The sequence below is a fragment of the Balaenoptera acutorostrata genome, chromosome 4 (assembly GCF_949987535.1).
Source record: "Balaenoptera acutorostrata chromosome 4, mBalAcu1.1, whole genome shotgun sequence".
Classification (NCBI taxonomy): domain Eukaryota; kingdom Metazoa; phylum Chordata; class Mammalia; order Artiodactyla; family Balaenopteridae; genus Balaenoptera; species Balaenoptera acutorostrata.
The window spans coordinates 145,826,311-145,851,487 of record NC_080067.1 but is presented as its reverse complement, the minus strand read 5'-3'; the positions used below and the strand labels follow the sequence as shown (position 1 = coordinate 145,851,487).

The following is a 25,177-nucleotide window of genomic DNA, read 5'->3' as shown; positions in this document are numbered from 1 at the left end:
CAAAATAGCTATTTCCTTGCAATTCCATCTTTTTAGTTTTGTTTCTCTACAGCATTTTCATTATCCATTTATGATTCACTTAATGTAAGTAGCTGTTATAGGAAAAGGTTGTATCTCAATTTAAAAGTACCTGCTTAGTATCCAAGACCAGAATTTAAAGTAGACGGCAGCTATTAGGGTTGTGGGAATTAGCTACTTGTTCCCCTCTCTTCCTTTAAAGACTTCCATGTTTCAGGTTTAAAAAAAATGACACAGTAAGTACAGCGAGTTCCCATATACTGGTTCCCATATACTGTTTCCCTAAGTGTTTCCTATTAATAACATCTTGATTTAGTGTGGTACATTTGCAACAACTGATGAACCAATTTTATACATTATCATTAACTAAATTCTGTAGTTTACATTAGGGATCACTCTGTGTTGTATGGGTTTAGACAAATGCATAATGTTATGTACCTACCATAATAGTATCATACAGAATAGTTCCACTGTCCTAAACCCCCCCTCTGCTGTACTTAATCATCACTCCCTCCCTCTTCCTGAGCTACGGGCAACCACTGATCTTTTTACTGTTTCCATAGTTTTGACTTTTCTAGAATGTCATATAGTTGGATCAAACAGTATGTGGCCTTTTCACATTGACTACTTTCTAGTAATATGAGTTTAATTTTCCTCTATGATAAGTCTATATTTAGCTCTGTAAGAAACTGCCCAACTATTATCCAAAGTGGTTGTGTTACATTTTGTATTCTGATGAACAGTGAATGAGAGTTCCTGTGCTTCACATCTTTTTAAGATAGTATTTCTTCCCAACTTCATCTATAGATTCAACACAGTTCCAGTCAAAATCCCAGCAAGTTTATTTTGTGGATATTGGCAAAGAGATTCTGAAGTTTGTTTGGAGAAAAAAATGACCCAGAATAGCTAACAGTACTGAAGAACAACAAAGGTGCAGGACTGATAGATACTACCTGACATTAAGACTTAGTATAAATCTCCAGTTTTCAAGACAGTGTCGTACTGGTGAAAAAATAGACAAATATATCAATGGAATAGAATAAGGAACCCAGAAGTAGACCAATACAAATATACTCAACTAGTGTTTGATGGAGGAACAAAGACAACTCAATGGACAAAGCGTTGTCTTTTCAACAAGTGGTGTGGGACAACTGGATATCCACATGCAAACAAAATAAAAAAATCTAGACACAGTCTTTTCACAAAAATTAACTCAAAATATATCATAAACTTAATGTAAATGTAAAACACAAAATTATAAAATTTCTAAAAGATAACATATAATAAAAATCTAGGTGACCTTGGGTGTAATGATCACTTTTTAGATAAAATTCCAATAGCATGATCCATGAAGGAAAAACTTGACAAATAGAAAAGCCTGAAAGATACTGTTAAGAGAATGAAAAGACAAGCCATGGACTGGGAGAAAATACTTGTAAAACTCATGTCTGATAAAGGACTTGTATTCTTTTTTTTTATTATTAAAGAAATTTTGTTTTAACATCTTTATTGGAGTATAATTGCTTTACAATGGTGTGTTAGTTTCTGCTTTATAACAAAGTGAATCAGCTATACATATATCCCCATATCTCCTCTCTCTTGCGTCTCCCTCCCACCCTCCCTATCCCGCCCCTCTAGGTGGTAGGACTTGTATTCTTTTTTTTTTTTTTTAATTTTTTTTGAGAAAAGGACTGGGAAGGTCTTTTTTAAAAAAAAATAAATTTATTTATTTATTTATTTTTGGCTGCGTTGGTTCTTTGTTGCTGTGCGTGGGCTTTCTCTAGTTGCGGTGAGCAGGGGCTACTCTTCGTTGCCGTGCGCGGGCTTCTCATTGTCGTGGCTTCTCTTGTTGCGGAGCACGGGCTCTAGGCGCGCAAGCTTCAGTAGTTGTGGCACATGGGCTCAGTAGTTATGGCTTGCGGTCTCTAGAGCTCAGGCTCAGTAGTTGTGGCGCACGGGCTTAGTTGCTCTGTGGCATGTGGGATCTTCCCGGGCCAGGGCTCGAACCCGTGTCCCTTGCATTGGCAGGCAGATTCTTAACCACTGCACCACCAGGGAAGTCCAGGACTTGTATTCTTAAAACTCAATAAGAACACAACCCAATTTAAAAATCGACAAAAGATCTAACAGGGACTTCGTTAAAGAAGATATACAGATGGCAGATAAGCACATGAAAAGGTGCTCAACATCATATGTCATTAGAGAATTGAAAGTAAAATGAGATACCACTACCCACCTATTACAGTGGCTTGAGTTCAAAACGCTGAGAACATTTACATTGACTTATTAACTTTGCTCAGAGAATGGCCTCTTGTATCAGTTTCTTTTGTTAATAGTAGTAGTGTTAAGTCTCACAAATATTTTCTGTTGCCTAATTCTTTGATAAGAAAAAGGATATAGTAAAGACACTTGCTTTTTGTTTTAAGTTTACCTATTTTATTACCTGGTTATCATACTTACTCCTGAGATGATTAGAATGACTGTGTGGTTTCTCTTGACTTGTGTTATTTAATCTCAGAGATCAAGATTTTTATTTTATTTTTCTCCCCCTCACAAAATTAGGAGACTTCATGTGATCAAAGTGAAGGTTCTTGTTCTTCTGAAGAAGAAGAATGGAAAAGTGATAGAAGAAGTGAAAGTGACAGTGAAAGTTCAAGGTACCTGTTTTTACTCGTTTTAATCTTCTAAGCAGTTTAGTCATGACATTGAATGGCATCATACTTGAATGGCATTCAAGGTGTAAGAGCTTCCAACTGTGGAACAACTAACATTGAGTTTTTAATACATTTAAAAGGAGAAGAAAGCTGGATTAACAGCTGTTTCTACAGAAAATATTTTGGGTATTTTTTTTTGACTATAAAACATTTGAGCCAACAGTGTAATTATGTGTACTCAAAACATCAATTTAGTCTTGGGCTACGTTTATAAAGAGGAGTATACAACGTCTGTGTGATAAAATCACCGTTGAATTTATTATTAGTTATTGCATACGTTGATGAAAGTTCAATTAACTATCAAGAAGAAAAAAAAAAGGGAATTTTATTCAAGCCAAACTGAGGATTATAACCGGGAAGCAGATTCTCAGGAAGCTCTGAGAACTGTTCCACCTGTTAGAAGCTGAAGGCGGCACGGTCATGTACATTTTCAAGACAAATGATGGTACATCAGGATGACATACTGCTATTTTATATAAAGTTCACCAAGAATACATAGTCCAGGTAAACTTTTACAAAGTGAGCACCAAGTACTATGACCCCCTACAGAGCTGGGAAAGAATGTTATTCTTTTAAGAAGTTAAATTGCTAACGTCAGAAGAAAGAAAAAAATTGATCTTTACTGTTGAGCAGACACTCCCATCTTTGAGCAGCTCTGGTTAATGTTTAATGCCGATGCCCGCTGCACGTTAGGGAGGGTGGAGGCCCAAATGGACACAGAGAATTTTATGTTTAATTTTTCTTGTCCTGCCTTAAAATATAAACTTTATTTTATCATACATACTACCTTTTGTTTAGTTTTGGTATCCAAATTTCATGGGACTAAGATGTTAACATCTGTTCCTTGTCTTGGTAAATGTCAACTTTGTCCTGGCAGGTGCTCCAGCCAGAAACCTGGATATCATTCTCTCTTCATAACATTTCCATCACCAAGTCTAGAAAATTCTCCCTTCTAAATATGACTCAGATTATTTTAATTTCCATTGATACTGTGCTTTACAGACCACCATACCATACTCCTGTCTTCCTTTCTTGTCTTCTTTTATTCCATTATGCTTAGGAGCTGGAGTGATTTCTAGAGCACTTGTCTACCCTTGTTTTTGTTTGTTAACTTAATTTTAATTGTGGTGAAATATACAGAACGTAAAATTCACCATCTTAACTGTTTTTAATTGTACAGTTCAATAGTGTTAAGTACATTCACAGTGTTGTGCACCCAGTCTCCAGAACTCATTTCATCTTGCAAAACCGAGACTGTATACCTACTAAACAACAGTTTGCCACTCCACCCCACCCACCCCTGGCAACCACCATTGTCCTTTCTATCTCTGTATTCACTATCTTTTAATTTAACTTTTCTTGAATTTTATCGTACAAAGCAGATGTTCTTAAGATTTTTTTTTTTTTTTTAAAGGTTTGCATTTTTTTTTTTTAATTTATTTATTTATGGTTGTGTTGGGTCTTCGTTTCTGTGCGAGGGCTTTCTCTAGTTGCGGCAAGCGGGGGCCACTCTTCATCGCGGTGCGCGGGCCTTCTCACCATTGCGGCCTCTTTTGTTGTGGAGCACAGGCTCCAGACGCACAGGCTCAGTAATTATGGCTCACGGGCCCAGTTGCTCCGTGGCATGTGGGATCTTCCCGGACCAGGGCTCGAACCCATGTCCCCTGCATTGGCAGGCAGACTCTCAACCACTGCGCCACCAGGGAAGCCCCTGTTCTTAAGATTTTTAAAACAGCTCTTTTTATAACATAAAATATAATGCAAAAATAATATTTGTAATAAATAGCTTTTGGAACTGTGTGTTTTATCAAGGCTGAGGTATGTGGTTGGACAATGATGGCCCCAGTAGAGGATTTTTATCCTTTTCTGTGTTTGCTAAAGCTGGGAGTGGGCCAGGGGCTAGTTTTCTAGTTTCCTATTTGACTCTGCTTTTGCTCCAGGGTAGGTTACAACTAGGCCCTCTCTGGGATCTTTTCTCATATCAGGGAGAGTCCCCCTGTTGGCAAGAAGCTCTGTCCACTTAGAGCTTTCTGTTCTGTGCTTTCCTTGTGGCTCTCAGTGTAGTCACTGACGGTTTGTCGTTCCAGTTACAATTTCTAGTCCCATTTTGGAGCCTCCTGCGGTTTAGGGGGCGCGCTGCTCTTCTGCACAGTCTCTCCTGCTTTCGTAGCTACACTTCACTTTTGGAAAGGGTATTATTAGTTGGCTCTAGATGTTGTCTTCTATGAGGTCTCATCCAAATTATACTTACAAAAAATTTCTCAGGCTTATATCCTTTCCTAATTCCCAGTGTCAGTGAAGATTTTTCTCCTTCTCATGGTCTTTGGTCATTTCAGTATGCACTGATAGGGAGGGCAGTCGAATCTTCCCAGGATCTTTTCTTTCCTCCTTGTTGTCTCTCCTTTCTTAAGGTTGTAGGATGAATTTACTCTTAGGGCTTAGATTCTGGTTCTGTACAACTGAAACTGTTTTCCTCTCTAGTGGCTCTTCATCTAGATATTCTGATTGGACGGCTGACGCAGGCATCAATCTGCAGCCTCCTTTACGAACGTCATCCCGTCGACGAATTACTCGGTTTCGTAGTAGTTCAGAGGACGAAATGTCTACTGAGAATTTATCTCCTCCAAAAAGGAGACGAAAGAGAAAGAAAGAAAATAAGCCTAAAAAAGAGGTAAGAAAAGTATATCTTTAAAAATACCATCTATCTACACTTTTCTAGTTTCTGTCCATATTTAGAAATTAGAAATCTTTGGGAATTTGTAGGCTTTATTACTATTATTTTTTTGATCGACATACATCATCAGGAGTCAAACGTAAAATGCAAACAAACTTATTTTTGGAAAATCTCCTTTGTTATTAAAACTTCTCTAACCTGCTCTGAGTTGGACTTGGCACTTATACCTTTCTGAATCTGTAACTTAGAGGGAAAGCTCTATTTTGCTCAGATCCCCACCATAACTCTTATTTTGTCCTCCAGTTCCAACACCAAAAATATACTTCAAGGCATTTTAAGATCCTTTATTCTTGTTTTGTCTGCTGTTGTCCTGTTTCCCATTTTCATTTGACATGTTCTGTCTTCATACTTTTCTCCTAATTGTAATATTGCTATACCTTGTTCCATGTACAGTGCTACATGTGCTCCTGTCATATGGGTAGCTGTTGTTATTTAAAGATGCTATGTCTTTGTATTAGGTATCTATTGCTGTGTAACAGATCATCTTGGAACTTAGCTTAAAAACAAGAAATTTATTATTTCATGTTTTGATGAATCAGGAATTTGGGAACTGATTAGCTGAGTTTTGGCTGATGAGGTTGCAGTCATCATGTTAGCTTGGGTCACAGTTGTCTAAAGGCTTGACTGGGGGTGGATCTTTGAAGTTTGTTCATAGGGCAGTTGGCTGCTGGCCTCAGTTCCTTACCATATGGGCTCCTCCATAGGGCTGCTTGAGTGTCTTCTTGACATGGTAGCTGATTGTCCCCACAGCAAGTGATCCAAAAATTAAGCAAGGGCTAAGCCTTTTATGACCTAGTCTTGGAAGTCGCACATTGTTACTTCTGCTTTTTTCTATTTGTTAGAAGTAGTTGGAGCCCACATTGAGTGGAGTATACTTAGGCTCCACCTCTTAAAGAGGAAAGGAGGCGTATCAAAGAATTTGTGGTTATATTTTTAAATTACCAGTCTTTTTTTTTTTTAAATTTTTTTCCATTATGGTTTATCACAGAATATTGAATATAGTTCCCTGTGCTGTACAGTAGGACCTTGTTGTTTATCCATCCTAAATATAATAGTTTGCATTTGCTAACCCCAAACTCCCATTCCATCCCTGTACCACCCCCCTCCCCCTTGGCAACCACTAGTTGTTCTCTGTGTCTGTGAGTCTGTTTCTATTTCATAAAAGTTCATTTGTATCATATTTTAGATTCCACATGTGATATCATATGTAAAATTACCAGTCTTAAAACCTCAAATCAAGAGGAGACTCCCTGAGATGATTAGTCTGTGGTGAAATTCACTGTGGAGTCTTGGCAAAGCAGCCTTAGTGTGTTGAAGAGGATCCAGCTGGAAATTAGACCCGCTTCATAGGATGTAAAGTGCTATGCAGAATCTGTTAGAAATTCAGGGGACGCTAGGAAAGTGCTAGGTAGATCTACAGTGCTTGCACAGCTGATAATGTTCCTATGTATGTTAAAGAACCAAATATGTATGCTGTTTAAAAACTAATCATTAGGTGACATGCTAATAAAACAGCCATTCTGAATGGTGAAGTCTTTTGTTTTTCAATTAAACAGTGCACACTGCCCCTTTCTATTCTATTAAACTTTGTTCGCTTCCCCTTGGCAGAATCTGCGGAGGATGACTCAGGCAGAGCTTGCAAACATGGAACGCTTATATGAATTTCATCCTCCGGTTTGGATAACTGACACCACACTTCGGAAGTCTCCTTTTGTTCCTCAAATGGGTGATGAGGTGAGAGTAATAAAGTTTTAAAATGTGAATATGGAACGTAAAATTAATATTACTCTTAGGTTTTTATTTTTAAATGTATACTTCCCTTTTGTAGGTAATATATTTTCGACAGGGTCATGAAGCTTATATTGAGGCTGTCAGAAGAAATAACATTTATGAACTGAACCCTAACAAGGAGCCATGGAGAAAAATGGATCTTAGGGTAAGATGATGGTATCATTAAATCATTAAGCATTTAGCACATACATGTATAGTTAAATTATTTATAAATCCATTAAAAATAACCTACTGGAGGCATATTTCATTACTACCTTTCTGTTAATTTCCAACTTAAAAACATTTCGGCTATTACCTGCTAAGCATTAAGGTCTAGTCAGAAGACATGCTTGTCAGTGGGCACTCTGTACATTATTGGAAGGCAGCTTGGCTGTATATATCATTAATCTTAAAATGATTGTACCCAGGACAGATTTTCAAAAGAAGTGCAAGTTTTCAAAAAAACCAATACAAATTGGAAAAAAAGGTTCAACCTCACATGTAATAAAATACAGAAAAAACTTTAGCTTCTCTGTACTTAACCAATTTTATGTATATACATATTTTTAACATTTAAAGAAAGAAAATACCATGTTTTAACAAGTAGCAAAGGTTTAGGTTTGTTAATAGTTGTTCAACTTGGTGATAAGGGTGCATGAAACAGGTGCAGGCTCCCCATAGGGTATCTTGGCAGTTGGAATTGAAACTGAAAATATTTAGACCTTTTAAATCAGCAGTTCTACTTTTGGTAATTTAGGAAACAACCAGAAGTGCATACAAATTTAAATTCTATATCACTGTTTATAAAAACAAAAAATTAGGAAAAAATCCAAATATCCCACAGTACTGAATGAACCAAACCATGATATATTCACACATTTGGCTACTATGTAGAGCCCACCATGTAGCCGAGGCTTTTAAAATGTTTGTAGAATGAATGTTACATATTCACAGTGTGTTACTAAGAGGAAAAATGGGATGTGAAATTCTGTTTTTGGTTATGATAAAAATTTAAAGACATATGGTCAACCAAAGTAAATACATTAAAATGTTAGTGGTGATTACATGTAGAGTAGTATTACAGGTGATTTTTAATCTTTATACTTCATATTTTTGATACTTTCATTAACTGTTAGAAGATGAAAAAACTCAGTGGCTCTACTTCTATGAATTTGGCTTCAGATACATTCAAATTTATGTCTCTTTCACTTATTACTGTGTACCTGAGGACAGCTGATCCTCATTTTTCTTGTTTTCTGTATTTACGAATTTGCCTTTCTCACTGTTTGCTATTTGTGACACCAAAATCAGTACTCAAGGTGCTTTCTAGTCATTTGCAGACATGCACAGTGTGGCAAAAGATTTGAGTTGTCTGCCCAGCATGTTCTCAGCTGAGGTTGAACAAGGTGATACTTCCTTCTTTTGAGCTCTCATATTGTAAATAAGTGTTCTTTTTGCAGTCTATTCAGTGCCACATTAAACATTTTTCAGATTTTTGTGCTTTTTTTTCAGATTTTTGTGTTGGTGACTTGCTGTTTAAGATGGCCCCCTAGCGTAGTGCTAAAGTGCTGTCTTGTGTTACTATGTACAAGAAGGTGATGATGTACCTTATGGAGAAAATCTGTGTGTTAGATAAGCTTCTTTTAGGCATGAGTCATAGTGCTGTTGGTTGTGAGTTCAATGTTAATGACTCAACAACCTAGATTAAATGACATGTCTTTACATAGAAATTCACATTACACAAGATACTATCTTAATTAGGTGACTGAAATGTTACGACTGGGGGCCTGTAGCCACCTAGCCTTGTATTCCCTCCAGGAGCAGTGGTTCAGTATTCACTGGGAACTCACTAATTCATCATTTTGGGTGGCACTACAGAATAGTAAGAATGCTGCAGATAATGAGAACCAACTGTATTTTTAGCACTTTGTTTGGCACATTATAACAATAACATTTTGTGCAGTGAATAAATGGATGAATCATCTCATATTCTTAGTATTAAGGAAACAGGTATTGGGGGAAGGCTAATTACAGTAGAATGAGTAGGATGCTCTATCATGGTAGGAAGTTTCTCCCATTCCCTGTGTTACCCCTACTGCCTGGAATAGGTCATGGCACATAGATCTTCAACAAATATTTATTGAAATGTATTAGGTAGAAATTTAATGTCAAGTTTTTGAAGAATAATAAGCCAAATGCTTACATAGTTTGATTTGCATAGTACAAAATTATATAAATGAAAATGTTTCTCTAGGAAGAGAAGAAAGCCAGAAGGAAATTCTGATTGTGCACAGTGGTTGTGTTTAGATACTGAGCTGATGGGTGATTTGTGCGTTCCTTCTTATACTTTTGTTGTGTTTTTTTCTAAAGTTAGTATATTCCTTACGTTAGAAACAGTGTTAAATACCGGTCTTCAAAAAGATGTGAAGATTTAGCAAAAACGATTGTAAATAATGGTAAATTAAACCCCTCTTCTGGTTTGGAATTCTAAATTGTGAGCTGACTTAATTTGGCAACATGTGGAGAATTATAATCTTGAGGAATTGCTTTATTTTAACCATTTATTCTTTTAAAAATATCTGTTAAAGGATCAAGAGTTGGTCAAAATAGTTGGAATACGATATGAGGTTGGTCCCCCTACACTTTGTTGCCTCAAGCTAGCATTTATAGATCCTGCGACTGGAAAACTTATGGACAAATCTTTCTCTATTAGGTATGTGTTACTTTTTAAAAAATGAAATTATTTAAATTTAGATTTTCCCTCTCGCTGATCAGCATGTCCTTTGCATTCAGCTGCAGGGTAAATAGTAGAGCACTGTGGACAGCCCAAGATGTAAGTTGAAGTTCTGATAGATGGGACCCACTGGAAGTAAAAATACTGGTACTGCAGCAGCAATTAGGCAGGAGCGTGTTCTATACATTTTTCATGCCACTTAAATGTGTAGAGAATTCTGGCCTGTAGTGGAAATTGCTTCTGCATTTGTTTTGAGAAAATGTTAGAATAAATAATTTGCTAAACCTGTGCTGTCCAATATGGTAGCTGTTAGCCACGTGTGGCTGCCGAGGACTTGAACTGTTGCTCATTTGAATTGAGTGTGATTAAGTGTACACATTGGATTTTGAAGCCTTGGTATGAAGGCAAAGAATGTAAAATATCTCATTATTTTGTATTGATTATATGGTGAAACAATATTTAGGATATATTGGGTTAAATAAAATACACTATTAAAATTAATTTCAGTGGTTTCTTTTTACTTTCATAGGGCTAGTCAAAAATTAAAAATTACATATGTGGCTCCCATTGTATTTCTTTTGGACATTGCTGCTCTAGACTATAACCTGCTGTGCAGGAAATTTAACAGTCTTTTATTTTTGTTTAGATATCATGATATGCCAGATGTTATTGACTTTCTTGTACTGCGTCAATTTTACGATGAAGCAAGACAGAGGAACTGGCAGTCTTGTAAGTCTGTCCTTACCCTGAGAAATGAATCTCTCATTTTATTGCTCTAAATTTTTGGGTTGTGGTGCTGCTTATTATGGTGGATGCAAACATGTAAATTCTGGAAAGAAATATAAGACTGCTAAGTATATTTTGCTTAGGGCTTGGTATGGTATGTGACATTTTGGAAGGATGATTTCTTACTCCTGGAGTATAGGCTAGAGTAGACCTTCTATTTCCTTTCAGACTTGTCCACACTGCATTACTTCCATCTTTAATGTGACACTGGTATAATTCACAAAATTACCTGTAATGTAAAACAATAAGAAAGTTGAAAAATAACGCAGTAATGTTCTGGTATGCCAGAATATCTTACCTTTGATAATCATATCAACCCAGACTTAAATAGGTTGACTTGAGGTAACCATTCCTTTAAAAAATAAAAAATTTGTGTAAAACTTACGCTTTATAACCATGAATTGTATGGGTCGACAGAAAAAATAAAATCACCTAAATGTAGGCACTAACTTTTGAATGTGGCTTTGTGAATGTGGTTTCAATGTGGTTTTCATGGTGACTATTTAAGGCAGGCTGGTAGGCTCACTTGCTTAGACTTGTGTAGGTTATTAATCTCCTTAGGACATAATTGATGACTGTAATTAGGCTAGCAACTGTAATAGTTATTTCACAGGTGTATATGTATTACTTTCCAGTATGTAATGCTGTCTGGGGAGCTCATGTATTGAGTTTGACTTTAGTCACCTAGGAGAATGAAAAGTCATTCTCCTTTTATCAATTTTAGTGAAATACTAAGTTCTACCTAGGCTGTGTCAGCTGGTGTACACATTCATAAATGATGTTAAGACCTCATTAATTTTCCTAATTCCTGCTGCCTTTTTCTGCAGGCAATAGAAACGGGTAAATAAATTCCCTGAGTTGTCCCTATTTGAAACGAAATCTTATCGGAGAGTGTGGCTGCTCTTAGTAGACTTTTTTTTTTTTTTAATTAATAGCTACTTTATTTATTTATTTATTTATTTATTTATTTATTTTTAGCTGTGTTGGGTCTTCGTTTTGTGCGAGGGCTTTCTCTAGTTGCGGCAAGCGGGGGCCACTCTTCATCGTGGTGCGGGGGCCACTCTTCATCGTGGTGCGCGGGCCTCTCACGATCGCGGCCCCTCCCGTTGCACTTTTTTTTTTTTTAGTAGACTATTTTTAATGGTAACGTCCACACAAGTAATCAGGGTTATTTTGGGGACTGGAGGTGTAAAGGAAAGTTTTCTTGAAGAGAAACATCTAGCCACCAAAGACGAAACAGAACAAAACAAAAAACAAACCAGACAGCTGGAATATGTAGAAGTTAATGTTGTACAGCCAAGTCCCAAAGAACTTTATAGTTTCCTAGCCAATCTGGTTTTCAACCCCCATGATGTGTAAATTAGAAGCTCTCATTTTGTTCTACCAACATGCCCATTCAAAAAAATTTCTTAACCTTGATTCTCTACAAGTAAATGCTAGAGATTGGTTCCTGACTACCCCTTGTAATTTGGTGGGTTTTGTTTTATTTTTGAGGTTGTGAAATTATTGTATCATATCTTCTATGCTAATTAATTTGTTTTTGCTCCCCCATAAAAATCTTACTTCTTCTCCTGAAGTTTGAGCAGTTATTATAGGAAGTTGCTTGTGAGAACTTTTTACTGAGCAGATGTTTATCCTGCTTTTGACTAGCCAAAATAGGTTTATTTGAAAAATCTTAATGGAATAGAAAAGCCCATTTTTACCATGAGAAAATGAATTTTTTAAGCCTCCTTTTAATTTAAAGTTTTTAGTCTTACACCAAAGAACTATTTTTATCTCAACTGAAAGTATTCTAATATTAGATAAATAGGGAAGAAAAATATTACCTAACTAATTCTTGGTGTCAAAGACTGGCTCCCTTAGTAACCATATATTTTTGTATTAGGCTTCTCAAAATGAAGCCCCTGGATTTGTTATTATTACAGTAATACTTATTGTAACAAATATTATAATTGATATTTGTTAGATTGGGTTATTTATAGAATTGGACAGAAACCATGGTGCTACATCAAAATTTTAGTATATTCCTTCCATTAAAAAGGTTTGTTGTTAAAATTTATTAAGACTTCTTTTTAAAGTTGAAGTGTTGTTTTGGAATATCTGTATTGATGAAATACTGTCAAAAGTAGAATTTTATTAATGGTAGAAGGGTGGTGGGATGAGGGGCTTATGGGTTTCTAATGATTTTGAAGTAAAATATACATAAAGATCATGTTTATATAAATTTGAAAATATATTAACCTCAAAACATGTAGCTCCAATAGTTGTGATATTACTATTTTTTTCAGTTTTACAGAATTTATTGAAAGCATACTTTCTTTAGTCAAGACTATTTGTGGGGAATATTCTCTTTCTTGGGAGTGATATGTAGCTTTAATTTTGATTGATACTATTTCTGTAAAACTTTTCTTGAAGAAAGTATTGTTAATCTGGCAAAGAATTATTAATGAAGGATAAGTAACTTTTTTTATATTGATTTTGTTTTGAAAACGATGGGATGGATGGGAAGGAGGAGATAGGGTTATTATAGCAGTCTGTGTTTCTTTTGTAATATATGTAAAACAAAGATCGAATACAGTTTCTTTCTCTAGAAGTTGTTAACAGTTATAGAATACACTTAGAAATGTGTATGTATAATCTAAAATCACTGAAGTCAGTTGAAGTATTCTTTCCAGTTACTTTGGTTTGTATAGGGAGCTCTCCTAAGGTCTGCTTGCCTGCTTTTATATTATGCTGAGATAATGGGGTATGTGGATGTTTAATTCTTTTAAATAATAAATAAGTATTTTCAAGGGTACATTTAGACCTGATTTTTATTATGAGATCTTAAGAATTAGAACACCGTTTTATGTGGAGATATATATATAGCAGCAACTTTAGAAGAATCATGGATTAACTTCTGATCATACGTTTATAACTTGTTTTATTCAGGAAATGTTACATATTTCATAAGTATATTTAATATGCTTATTAAATATTTATCGATTTGTATACATCGTTGTAAAAGATTTTTGAATTTTGTTAAATTTTGTTCTTTGTAATAGAACTTATTTTGGAGTGGGCCTTTGGATCCATTAAATAATGGAACCTAGTCATGAACCATTCTCATCAACTATATTCTATGGTTTTATACCTTTGGTAAATTGCCGAGTGTAGTACTATGTCTTTTTCACGTATGTTTTATCACTAAAGATTGCAGCTAAGTGGCGAAGAATGGCTAAGTTTAAGATAAAAATATTATTTGATTTGTTTTATCTGTGTCATAGGTATTTTATAAGTTAAAAATGTTAATGTTAGCAAATTGATGTCTCAGACTTGGTCGTCTCTCTTATAGGTGACAGGTTTCGTTCTATCATCGACGATGCTTGGTGGTTTGGAACGGTGCTGAGTCAAGAGCCGTACCAGCCACAGTACCCTGATAGTCATTTCCAGTGTTACATTGTTAGGTATGTGTGCAGATGAAAAGCAGTCATCGACAAACGTTCGTTCATTGCGGCAGGTTGTGGTATGAATGACGTGTTTCAGGTTAAAAAAAACACCACTGAGTTCATTGTTAAGTCACGTCAGTCTCACCTTTGCAGCATCTCTCTAGAATGCCTCTGTTACTAGTACCCGCCTTGGTACAGGTTCTACTTGCTTCCCTGGGACCTTTTTTGTAGCCTCCTAATATTTCCTCAACCCAATATTGCAGGATCATTGTTCAGGAGCACATGTTACTTCATTTCCCTTGTTCAAAAAAAGTCTGTGCTGCCTTTCCATTGGCTGTGGAAACAAAGTCCACATTCTGAAGTGTGGCATTCAAGGCCTTCACACTGTCTTTCTTCACTTACCCTGGGTACAGGCCACACAGGATTTCTGGTTTTGTCCTTGAATCCACCATACATTTTTATACTTGTTTGTTATAATCTATTTGAAAAAAAACCATACTGTTAATATTTAAACTTACTGCTACAGTGAGGTTAATTTTTGCATTTTCTATCTTTTTGTTTACTCTTGTAGTGGGTACCTAGTATTAGCCACAGGTTTTTTTTGTGTGTTTTTTTTTTATTGGAGTATAGTTGCTTTACAATGTTGTGTTAGTTTCTGCTGTACAGCAAAGTGAATCAACTATACATACACATATATCCCCTCTTTTTTGGATTTCCTTCCCATGTAGGTCACCACAGAGCACTGAGTAGAGCTCCCTGTGTTATACACAGTGTTCTCATTAGTTATCTATTTTTTACATGCTATCAATTGTCTTTATGAAAGGCTAACCAGACTTTTTTTGGTTTTAACAGGTGGGACAATACTGAAATTGAAAAACTTAGCCCTTGGGACATGGAACCAATACCTGATAATGGTATGTAATTTTTAAACAATGAAAATATATTTTCAAGTTTTTATCTTACTAATGCACATAGAGCACATTTGTGGTCTTTGAGAAACATTTTTAAATTATGGTAACTGTGAGCTTTACTAAAACAAGTGAACAGAATCGTGTGTACCTGGCTCCTTAATTCTTATCTTGTTTCCAGCTTGTTGCTCGCTGTATCTTAGTCACCAACTGTCATTTCTCATGTAACTGTGCTTTAGTCTCTTCTTGATCTCCTTCACATAGCCTCCATTTCCCTTTCCTCATCCTTATTCCTTTACCCTTGTTCTTTCTTCAGAGAGGAGCTCTAACCTGGCTTGCGTCTGTCTTTCGCATTACCTCAACTTGTCTGAGAGGTAGAGGCCTCTGTTCCAAAGGCCATTTCTTCTCCAGTGCTTGCTGTCCCACTCCTTTGAACTTCTCTTGGACCTGGTATTTACACTTAGTTCATTCCCTCCATCAATTTTAGTTTCCTCCTTCCTATCTCCATTCAAGTTTGGATTTGTGTCTTGTACCTTAAAACAGCTTTCATTTCGTTTTCTTGAACATTTTGCTACTGAATTACTTCACTCTTGTTAAACTTTTTGAAGGGGTACCCTATATATCTGTTGCCTCCCATCTCTCCACTATCAAGCTTTCTTTTATATTAGTGTTGATTCAACATAAAAACATGCAAGAACTTGTGTCCTTCCACATCCACCATTTTTGACACATGAAATCTTTGCTCTGTGTTTTCTTCTTGTGTCTGCCTTAAGGATCAAGCCCTTTTTCCTTTGTGTTTTATTCTCTGACATATCTCCATCAACTGTTGCCTTACTTTACTTTGGAAATAAGGAGTTGTTTTTTTTTCTTTTCTCTTTTTGTTTTTTTTAACATCTTTATTGGAGTATAATTGCTTTACAATGGTGTGTTAGTTTCTGCTGTATAACAAAGTGAATCAGCTATACAGATACATATATCCCCATATCTCCTCTCTCTTGCGTCTCCCTCCCACCCTCCCTATGCCACCCCTCTAGGTGGTCACAAAGCACCGAGCTGATCTCCCTGTGCTATGCAGCTGCTTCCCACTAAGCAGTTTTTTTCAGAAAAATTTGTTTTAAATAACTACACTCTTGAAAGTCACCAGTGACTCCTTTATTAAGTTTTCTTTTGAGCTTAGTATCTTAACAAATAATACTTAGCAATATGAAATGACATTTTGCATTGCATAAAGCATATATAGATAAGTGAAAACCAACATTTTTTTGAGGTCTTACTCTGCTGCTAAGAACTTCATATGTATTCATTAATTTAATCTTACTCTGAGGTGATGCTCTATTATTAATTTTACAGATGGAGGAACTCAGGCTCAGAGCGCTTTCAGTAACTTAGCTAAGTCACACACCTCTAGAAAGGTTAGGAGTTTGGATTCTAGCCTAAGCCATCTGGCACCAACCAGTGCTTTTAACTGCTAGTTATAGCTGCCGCTTTGTAAATGATACCAAATCAATGAAAGCACTTACATAAAGAGATTTTACATGTTAATGAGGCCAATAAGTCTTTAGAAGAGTTGTCAAAAGACATGAACAGGCAGAAAAATAAATTTGGAGGCATATGAAGAAAAGCTCATTTGCATTATCAGTCTCAGAAAGGTATATTAAAATAATAATATTTTAAATAATAATTTAAAATATTAAAATATCGTTTTACCTATCAGATTGTTAGATTGATACATTTGTCTTCTTTCTGTTGACATTTTTCTTTTTTAAAAAATAGTTTTCAAGAAACTATTCTCTGAATATTTACATTGCCTCTTGTTCTTTTTAAAAATGTGCACACTCTTCCATTATCAATTTTTACTGCACTTTTTAAACATTTCATTTTGAAATAATTTCAAACTTAAGAATATTACAAAAAGAGTACGAAAAATTTCTGAACACCCAGTTTTCTCAAATGTTAACATCTTAACCCAAGTACAGTGCATTTATCAAAATCAGGAAATACCATTGATACAATTCTAATCTTATAGACCTTTTCCAAATTTTGACATGGTCTTAATGTTCTTTCTTTCACACATTGGATTTCATTGCCATGTCTTCTTAGTCTCCTTTAGTCTGGAATCCCTGAATCTTTCCATAATCTTTCATGACCATGACACTTTTGAAGAGCACTGGCCACTTACTTTGTAGAATTTCTCTCAGTTTGTGTTTGTCTGATGTTTCCTCATGATTAAGTCCAGAGTTTGCATATTTGGCAAGAGTGTCAGAGAAGTGATGTTGTGGCTTTCTCAGTGCATCATATCAGGAGGCACGTGATAGCAATTTGTCCTGTTACTGGGAATATTAACTTTAATCATTTAATTTAGGTGGTGTCTGCCAGGTTTTTCTGCTATAAAGTAACTTATTTTTCCTTTGATTAGTATCTTGTATATGAACTTGGACAACTGAATTTAAATATAGTGTATATTTAGTTTGGTTTGATTTTTTGTTTTCTTTTCTTTTTTGATGGAATCATAGTTGATCCACCTGAAGAATTAGGAGCTAGTATTTCTGTCACTTCAGATGAGCTAGAGAAATTGCTCTACAAACCCCAAGATGGTGAATGGGGTCAGAAATCGAGAGATGAAGAATGTGAACGAATTATTAGTGGTATAGATCAACTTTTGAATCTTGGTAAGTTTTTTTACAGTGACAAGTTTCATGTTCAAGATTTCTTTTCCACAAAAGTATTTTAAAACAGTAGCATAATTGTGGTTATGTTCTTTATTACAATTTGTATTTATTACTTTTTGGGTAAGCCTGTAGTGCTAATTGTAGCTCTGTTTTATGAATGATTTGTAGAGAAATATCACTTAGAGGTAATGAATTCTTGATGAAAATTCTTCCTTCTGCCATTACAGATATAGCAGCAGCTTTTGCAGGTCCAGTTGATCTGTGTACATATCCAAAGTACTGTACTGTAGTGGCCTATCCAACTGATCTGTACACAATTCGAATGAGACTTGTTAATCGATTTTACAGGTCAGTAGAAACCTACTTTAAAAAAAATTTGAAAAGATATTTGGCCATTTAACCAGGTAGAGTTAACAGAGGTAGTGGTGGCTGATTGTGACAGTGGTGGAGTGGGGGCTGATTAACATTATTTTCTGTTTCATTCTCTTCTTTTGTTATAGTCATTTTTTGGTCCTGTGTGTAAGACAGTGTGTTAGATGCCTGTGGGTAGGTGTGGATAGAACCTGGATAAGGAGAAGTACCACGTTTCATTCCTCAGTCTTTAGTAGTCTGTTTTTCTTGCAAAAGCTGCTCCATTTAAATATAAAATTTAGTTAATAATGACTTCGGCCTTTGAAAGATAAAATCCCCAGAGTCATCAACTTTTTATCTCTGGCTTCTAGAGCTTTGAAAACTATAAAATTTCCCATTCTCAGTGATTTTTTTTTTTTTTTTTTAAAGCAGGTGATGTTATTCTGTATGATTCAGCTGCTTTGGGAAATTGTCTTTACAAAAAACTGACTTCTTGAGTTCACATTGTTGATGTTAATTTACCTCTGTAGTGCATTCGTTCAGAAACCAGTTTGTGAGTTTATAGTCAGATTGACTTTCTTAGAATTGATGGTATTTAACACATTTTCTTCATTGAGTCTCAATAGCTTCAAATATACCTATAGGCAGTGTGAAAAGGGAGGGTTGCTCTTTTGGTTTTCTGGATGTGATTAAGTGATCTGTTACGACTTTCAGTCCTTAAATGTATTCTCTGCAGTTCAGCTTCCAATATAATTGCTTATGACTGTGATCAAGTTGACAGTATTAGAAAGTTATTCATTATAACTTTGCACTTATGGTTTAATTAATATATCATGCTGGCTTAACATGCTGGATTTTTTTACTTGGTTTCTGTCTTTTCATTTTTTAAGCCCTAAATTGCCTATTTTTTACTTTGAAGGAGGCTATCTGCATTAGTGTGGGAAGTCAGATATATAGAACATAATGCCAGAACATTTAATGAACCTGAGAGTGTAATTGCAAGATCAGCTAAGAAGATAACTGACCAGCTTTTGAAATTTATCAAGTAAGTGACCTCATATTATAGATGTTGTGGAAAAGTGACTTTGCATATTGTGCTCTTAAAACTATCCAGTTCTTAATTTGTGCTCTCTGAATTATACCCTTTTAATGTGTTACATTAAATGACATTTCTTTACATTTCTTCTTTCGTGATTGTAATTTAGGTAAAGGAATGAGAAATTGAATAGTTCCATTTTTTCTATTTTTTAAATTTTGAAATAATTTTATACTACAGAGAGTTGCCCTATGTATACATATACCCTTCACCTGTTTTCTCCTTAGGTTAACATTTTACACAACTGTGGTGTCCTTATGAAGTGTTAAGAAATTATCCTTGGTACAGTACTATTGACTAAACTGTAGAATTTATCTGGATTTCATCAGTTTTTACATCAATGTCTTTTTCTGTTTCAGGATCCAATCCAGAATTCCCACTGCATTCACTGTTTTGTTTTCTTAGTCTCTTTTAATCTGTTCTCTAGTCTTTCCTTTGTTTTATCACTTCATCATTTTTTATGAGTGCTGGACACTTATTTTGTAGTGTGTAATTAATTTGGCTCGTCTGATATTTTCTCATGATTAGATTGAGTTTTAATCTGTTTTGGATTGTATCCTGTGAATATTCCACACTTTTCTTGCATTTGGAAATCGATTTGGACTAGTAGGATGACAACTGACCTGCAAATTGAGATCCAGGTTCTAACCTAATCTGTTCTAGTGAACTTTCTGGGTGACTTTGCACACGTTACTCAGCCTCTTTCCTTTAAAATGAATGATTTTGCTATATGATTCTTGTATGCCTTTACCCCAGTTGTAAAAATTCTTTGAAAGAATTATATACTGGAGAAGATAATTTATAAACGCTGACATCATTTTCAGTATCTGGCTACAAACTGGGGAATAACTGATTCCAGCTGTTTCACTCTCCTGGGCTGAATCTGTCCGCTGTCTGGAGGACTCAAACTTATTGCCTCTCCTCCCAGATTTTCTTCTTTCTACTTCAGGAAGGTCACATACCCATTTTCATCTCCGTTGTGTCTAGATACCCCTATTTTACGATTCTTTATTCTGCTGTGTTTACAGTGAGGTTAAGACAGAATTTATTTTAGTTTCTACTTCCTTTTTTGCTTCTATTCTTTTTTATCTCAAATCAACCATTTTCCTGGTACTTACTGTACAAATATTACTAGTGGTGATAACTTAGAAAAACTCATCCGTGTATTCATCCAATTGAGGCTATACATATAGTATTTCTGGATTACCAGCTTGATTTCTGTACACACTTAAATTGAAAAAAAAATTCACTTTCATTGTTCTAGTATGGTCAGTTGTTTCCACAGAGGATAGAGTAAAAACCTGATATCCTACTGCTTGAAATTAGGTGTGCATAGTTGGGGAACTGTTTGCATAGTTGGGGAACTGTTTGTATCTTAACCTGTGGTTTGAATGTTTGGGGACTACATTTGCATACTGTTAAATTAAAAAATTGTCTTTTAGGAGTCAAGACTGTACAAATATCTCAGAACTTTCTAACACTTCTGAAAATGATGAGCAAAATGCCGGGGATTTGGTATGAAGTTTGTCAATTTTATAATGATTTTTATTAATTGCAAATGATAACTTAGAATGAAGAGTGAAGTAGAAAACGTTGGTTACCTAAATCAATTCTTGCTATATTCCAATGACTATGAAAATAGGGCACTTGATAAAACTACATTTTAAAATTATCTAGATCATCAATGAGGTAATAGCCAATAATTGATATTAAATAAACAAGTTATGTCTAAGTGAATTAACTTAGGTGTGGAATATGTTCTCTTTCCAAATTTGAGATAGAGAAAGGTGTATTATAAGAAGTACCTTGGATATGTTTTTGGTAAAATCAGCATCTGAGGGAATTCCCTGGCAGTCCAGTGGTTAGGACTCGGTGCTTTCACTGCCGTGGCCTGGGTTCAATCCCTGATTGGAGAACTGAAATCCTACAAGCCATGTGGCACAGCCAAAAAAAAAACAAAACCAGTATCTGAGAGTTGGATTTAATTGTAATTAAAAATTAATGAACTTTACCATGCTGTAAGTACCCTAAAATCCTTCACTCAAGATGGTGTCGAAGTGTAAGTAAAGGCAGATATCACTGATGTTGTGTAATTTCACTTCATAGAAAATCAGGTTGTTGTATGGAGTTGCAGGAGGGATATTTTTTAAAAACAGTGTGGTGTCAGTTTCTACACAAACTATTATTGTAGTTCACTGATTTTCATTGGAATAAAAATGGGGATGCTAATACGTGATTTAGGGAATAAGAAAATGTGTAGCGTACAAAATGTAGGAATCTGTGGGAGACTCTTTCTGAGTTTTATGGAAGAGGTAAAAACACAAATTTAAAGCTCCTTGGGCATGTCTTCTGTGGACATGCACAAGGCAACTTTTTATAGCTATATTTTGGATTTAGTGCATGTTTACGTTAGGGAATGTAAAGGGTTATTAAGAATAAGAATAAGGGTTGGTTTCTTGGAGGGTGAGTGCCACAAGACCATCTGATAGTCTGTATTTTGAGATTTTGTTAACAAGTTATAACCCTCGTAAACCTAATGTCTTTGATATGCTAAGATTATTGCATATCTAATGAAAATATTAACACTTAAAGTGCTCTGATTTTTATTCCTAGGATGATAGTGATCTTCCTAAAACATCTTCTGGAAGAAGGAGAGTAAGTTAATCTGTGTGGTTAACCTTAGTTGTTTATTTACTCTGTGTTTTAAAATCAACGTAAGATTTTAGGTGTTGTCTTTGAAAAGTTACATTGATACTGATATTGAATATTTTATAAGAGAAATGGGAGAAACCACTGTAAGGTGGATGGCTAGGTAAGGTTTAGCGGAAGGGTTGGGATTTGGACTGTGTCCTCAGAATGAGATAGAGTAAGAAGAGGACACTCGAAAAGTAAGGGTTATTATGATTCAAGCCAAAAAAGTAGGAAAGTGTGGCATGTCAGTGGGCTACTGAGAGCACTGGCCTGACTGGCGTAGGGGTTGAATTTTGGAGTGAGCAGAGTGCTTGTGTCTGGCTGTTATGTTGGGAGCAGATGATGGTGATGTTGTAAACCCAAGATTTCTTTTAAATTTACAGTAGAGAGTCAACTCCATAGCCAAAACAGATAGATTTTGATTAAAGTTAGATAGATTTGTATTAAAGTTAGGAGTTCATTGCAAGAATCTCAGAGAAAAGGTGGGAAACTTAGTCAAGAATAGTGCTGGCTGGGAATTCCCTTGCGGTCCGGTGGTTAGGACTCCGCACTTTCACTGCCGAGGGCTCGGGTTCAGTCCCTGGTCAGGGAACTAAGATCCCACAAGCACACAGTGGCGTGGCCATTAAAAAAGAAAAAAAAAAAAAAAAGTGTTGGCTTGCAGTAGAGAGGAAGGAAAGAAGATGAGACCTTTTAATGGGAAAATTAACTAGGATTTCATGACTGAACCTTTTTTAAAAATGAGGATTTGTTGGGAGGATAGGGAGAACAAAGTGGGAAATAAGCTTTGGATATTGGGTAGTTAAAATTATGGTGTCATCGGCAGTTCTTGAAGCTCTAATGTAATATGTTAATTAAAAGTAAAGTTTATTAATTGGAAAATGCTTAATAGTGTTATCTTATATTTCATTCAAATGCTGCTTAAATTTAAGCTTTTTATCACATCAATTTTCATAATATGCTGCCTCAAATAACAATGAAAAGTTAAGACTTGAATTATTACCATTTTCATATAATTTCATTTCTAAACAGACTTCTAAGTATTTAGTATCTGTTTAGTATTTGTCATGATTGCTGTAGCAAATTATAAATCTAGTGCCTTAAGCAATAAAAATATCTTGTAGTTCTGTAGATTAGAAGTTTGACATGGGTCTCACTGGACTAAAGTCAAGGTGTCAGCATAGCTGTGTTGATTTCTGGAAACTCTAGGGTAGAATTCATTTCCTTCCATTTTCCAGCTTCTGGAGCCTCATGGCCCCCTTCTCGCATCTTCAAGTCAGCAGCATAGCATCTTCCAGTCTGCCTCTGACTCTTCCGCCTGACCTTTGTGATTACATTGGGCCCACCCTGATAATCCAGGACTATCTCCCCATCTCAAAGTCTGTCTACTCTTTTAGTCATATCTGCAGAGTCCCTTTTGCCATAGTCACAGGTTCTTGGGACTAAGATGTACACATCTTTGGGAGCATTATTCTGCCTACTACATTATCCAGTGTGATACTTCATATCCTGTGAAAACATTTTCTAAACTTAGGAGATAAGTGGTGGAATGAAAATGTTTTTAGAGTAACAGATGTGACATTGGGTTTTTTAAAAAAGTGGATTTTTTCCCCAAGTAGATAGAAAATCATGTAATGACATATTATGACATAATACAGAAGACAATAGCTCAGTTGCATTCTTACCATTCTACTATACCATACCATAGTGTGACTTTTCCAAGATTGAAAAAACTTTTAATATTATGAATGTATTTTTAGGTTCATGATTGGAAAACAAGGAGCATCAAAGCAACCAATTATGTTGAAAGCAACTGGAAGAAACAGTGTAAGGAACTAGTGAACTTAATATTTCAATGTGAAGATTCTGAACCATTTAGACAACCTGTTGATTTGGTTGAATATCCAGTAAGTTGTCATTATTTGAATGTTTGAGGCTTTTCTTGTTGGTGTAGAGGAGATTGGGGTAGAGGTATTCAAATTAAAAAGTAAGGTGTCTAGAATTCCCTGGTGGCCTAGTGGTTAGGATTCTGGGTTTTTCATTGCCATGACCCGGGTTCAATCCCTGGTCGGGGAACTGAGATCCTGCAAGCCACGTGGCGTGGCCAAAAAGAAAAAAAAGAAAAAAAAAAACCCTAGCAACCAAAAAGTAAGATGACTAGGCTTCCTGTTAACTTTGTCTCTGACCACTAATTCAGCTGTGGAAGAGTGTTTTACACAGTTTTCGTGAATTAATAGACACCCTTGTAACTTGGGTTAAGACTTAGTTAACCAGTGTTACATAATATAATCGGAGGATTAGTAGGCCCAGCCCCAGGAAAACTATGAATTGGTTAAAAGTGTCTGTCTTTACTTTCTAATAGGGAAATGGAAAATGACCTTAAAAAAAAAAAAATTAGAAAGCACAAATTTACTGTAGGAAGCTTAGAAATTATAGAAGGGTATAAAGAAGGAAATAAAAACAATTCCATATCTTGCTACCAAGTATATCATTTTGTTATATTTCTTGTCCATGTATTTGGATGTCTTTTTAAAAATTATTGATGATTCTTAAGATCCTTGTAACCTTTTTTTCTTCTGTCATTTTGAATATTTTAGAGATTTGATGCACTTACATTTCTAAAAACAGGAATCGAATCTTTGAACTAATTATTGTTTTTAAAACCTAGGATTACCGAGATATTATAGATACTCCCATGGATTTTGGAACAGTAAGGGAAACTTTAGAAGCGGGAAATTATGACAGCCCTTTGGAATTTTGCAAAGACATCCGGTTGATATTTAGCAATGCAAAAGCATATACACCAAATAAAAGATCAAAGGTAATTTTAAAAGTGGTTTATATATAAAAAAAGAGTATGTGTGATCTGTGTAGATGGTAATTTTCTAGTGTTTGGTAGAGGTGGGAGCATAAAAGATCAGTGAGTAGAGTAAGACCACTGTTGAGCATAGAGTGCCACTGCCCAGGCATCTGCTTAGGAGACATTTCCTTGTGACACTGTTCCGCTTCCCTAAAGTTTCATAAGCAAAAGAGGATTGGTGCGAGTGAGGACACCAGTGAAAAATGAACAAATTTGCATTTGATGTATAGAGTGAGAAAAATCTGTTTTCTTACATATGGGAATCTTGAAAAGTGGATTGGGAACTTAGTGATAGAGGCTGGAAGAATATTAAAAGTAAGAAAAGGAAAATCTGAAGTGGGCGTGGACTACTGATGGCATACTAACATTTTGGATCTGAAGAAGAAACACATGGGCCATCTGATTAGTTAAGAACCCA

General features: G+C 35.5%; 1 protein-coding gene across 1 annotated transcript in view; it reads left to right on the top strand.

Annotated features, from left to right (window-relative positions):
- Positions 1 to 25,177, top strand: part of BRWD1 (bromodomain and WD repeat domain containing 1) — a 124,031-nt gene that overhangs the window by 75,813 nt on the left and 23,041 nt on the right. Inside the window, exons 22-36 of the mRNA XM_057545950.1 lie at positions 2,581 to 2,675; positions 5,214 to 5,403; positions 7,075 to 7,200; positions 7,295 to 7,402; positions 9,825 to 9,949; positions 10,617 to 10,699; positions 14,091 to 14,202; positions 15,037 to 15,098; positions 17,606 to 17,761; positions 17,989 to 18,109; positions 19,032 to 19,157; positions 20,651 to 20,723; positions 21,822 to 21,863; positions 23,660 to 23,806; positions 24,568 to 24,720. Coding sequence (XP_057401933.1) covers positions 2,581 to 2,675; positions 5,214 to 5,403; positions 7,075 to 7,200; positions 7,295 to 7,402; positions 9,825 to 9,949; positions 10,617 to 10,699; positions 14,091 to 14,202; positions 15,037 to 15,098; positions 17,606 to 17,761; positions 17,989 to 18,109; positions 19,032 to 19,157; positions 20,651 to 20,723; positions 21,822 to 21,863; positions 23,660 to 23,806; positions 24,568 to 24,720 — 1,719 coding nt within the window. The remainder of the gene's footprint in view (positions 1 to 2,580; positions 2,676 to 5,213; positions 5,404 to 7,074; positions 7,201 to 7,294; positions 7,403 to 9,824; positions 9,950 to 10,616; positions 10,700 to 14,090; positions 14,203 to 15,036; positions 15,099 to 17,605; positions 17,762 to 17,988; positions 18,110 to 19,031; positions 19,158 to 20,650; positions 20,724 to 21,821; positions 21,864 to 23,659; positions 23,807 to 24,567; positions 24,721 to 25,177) is intronic.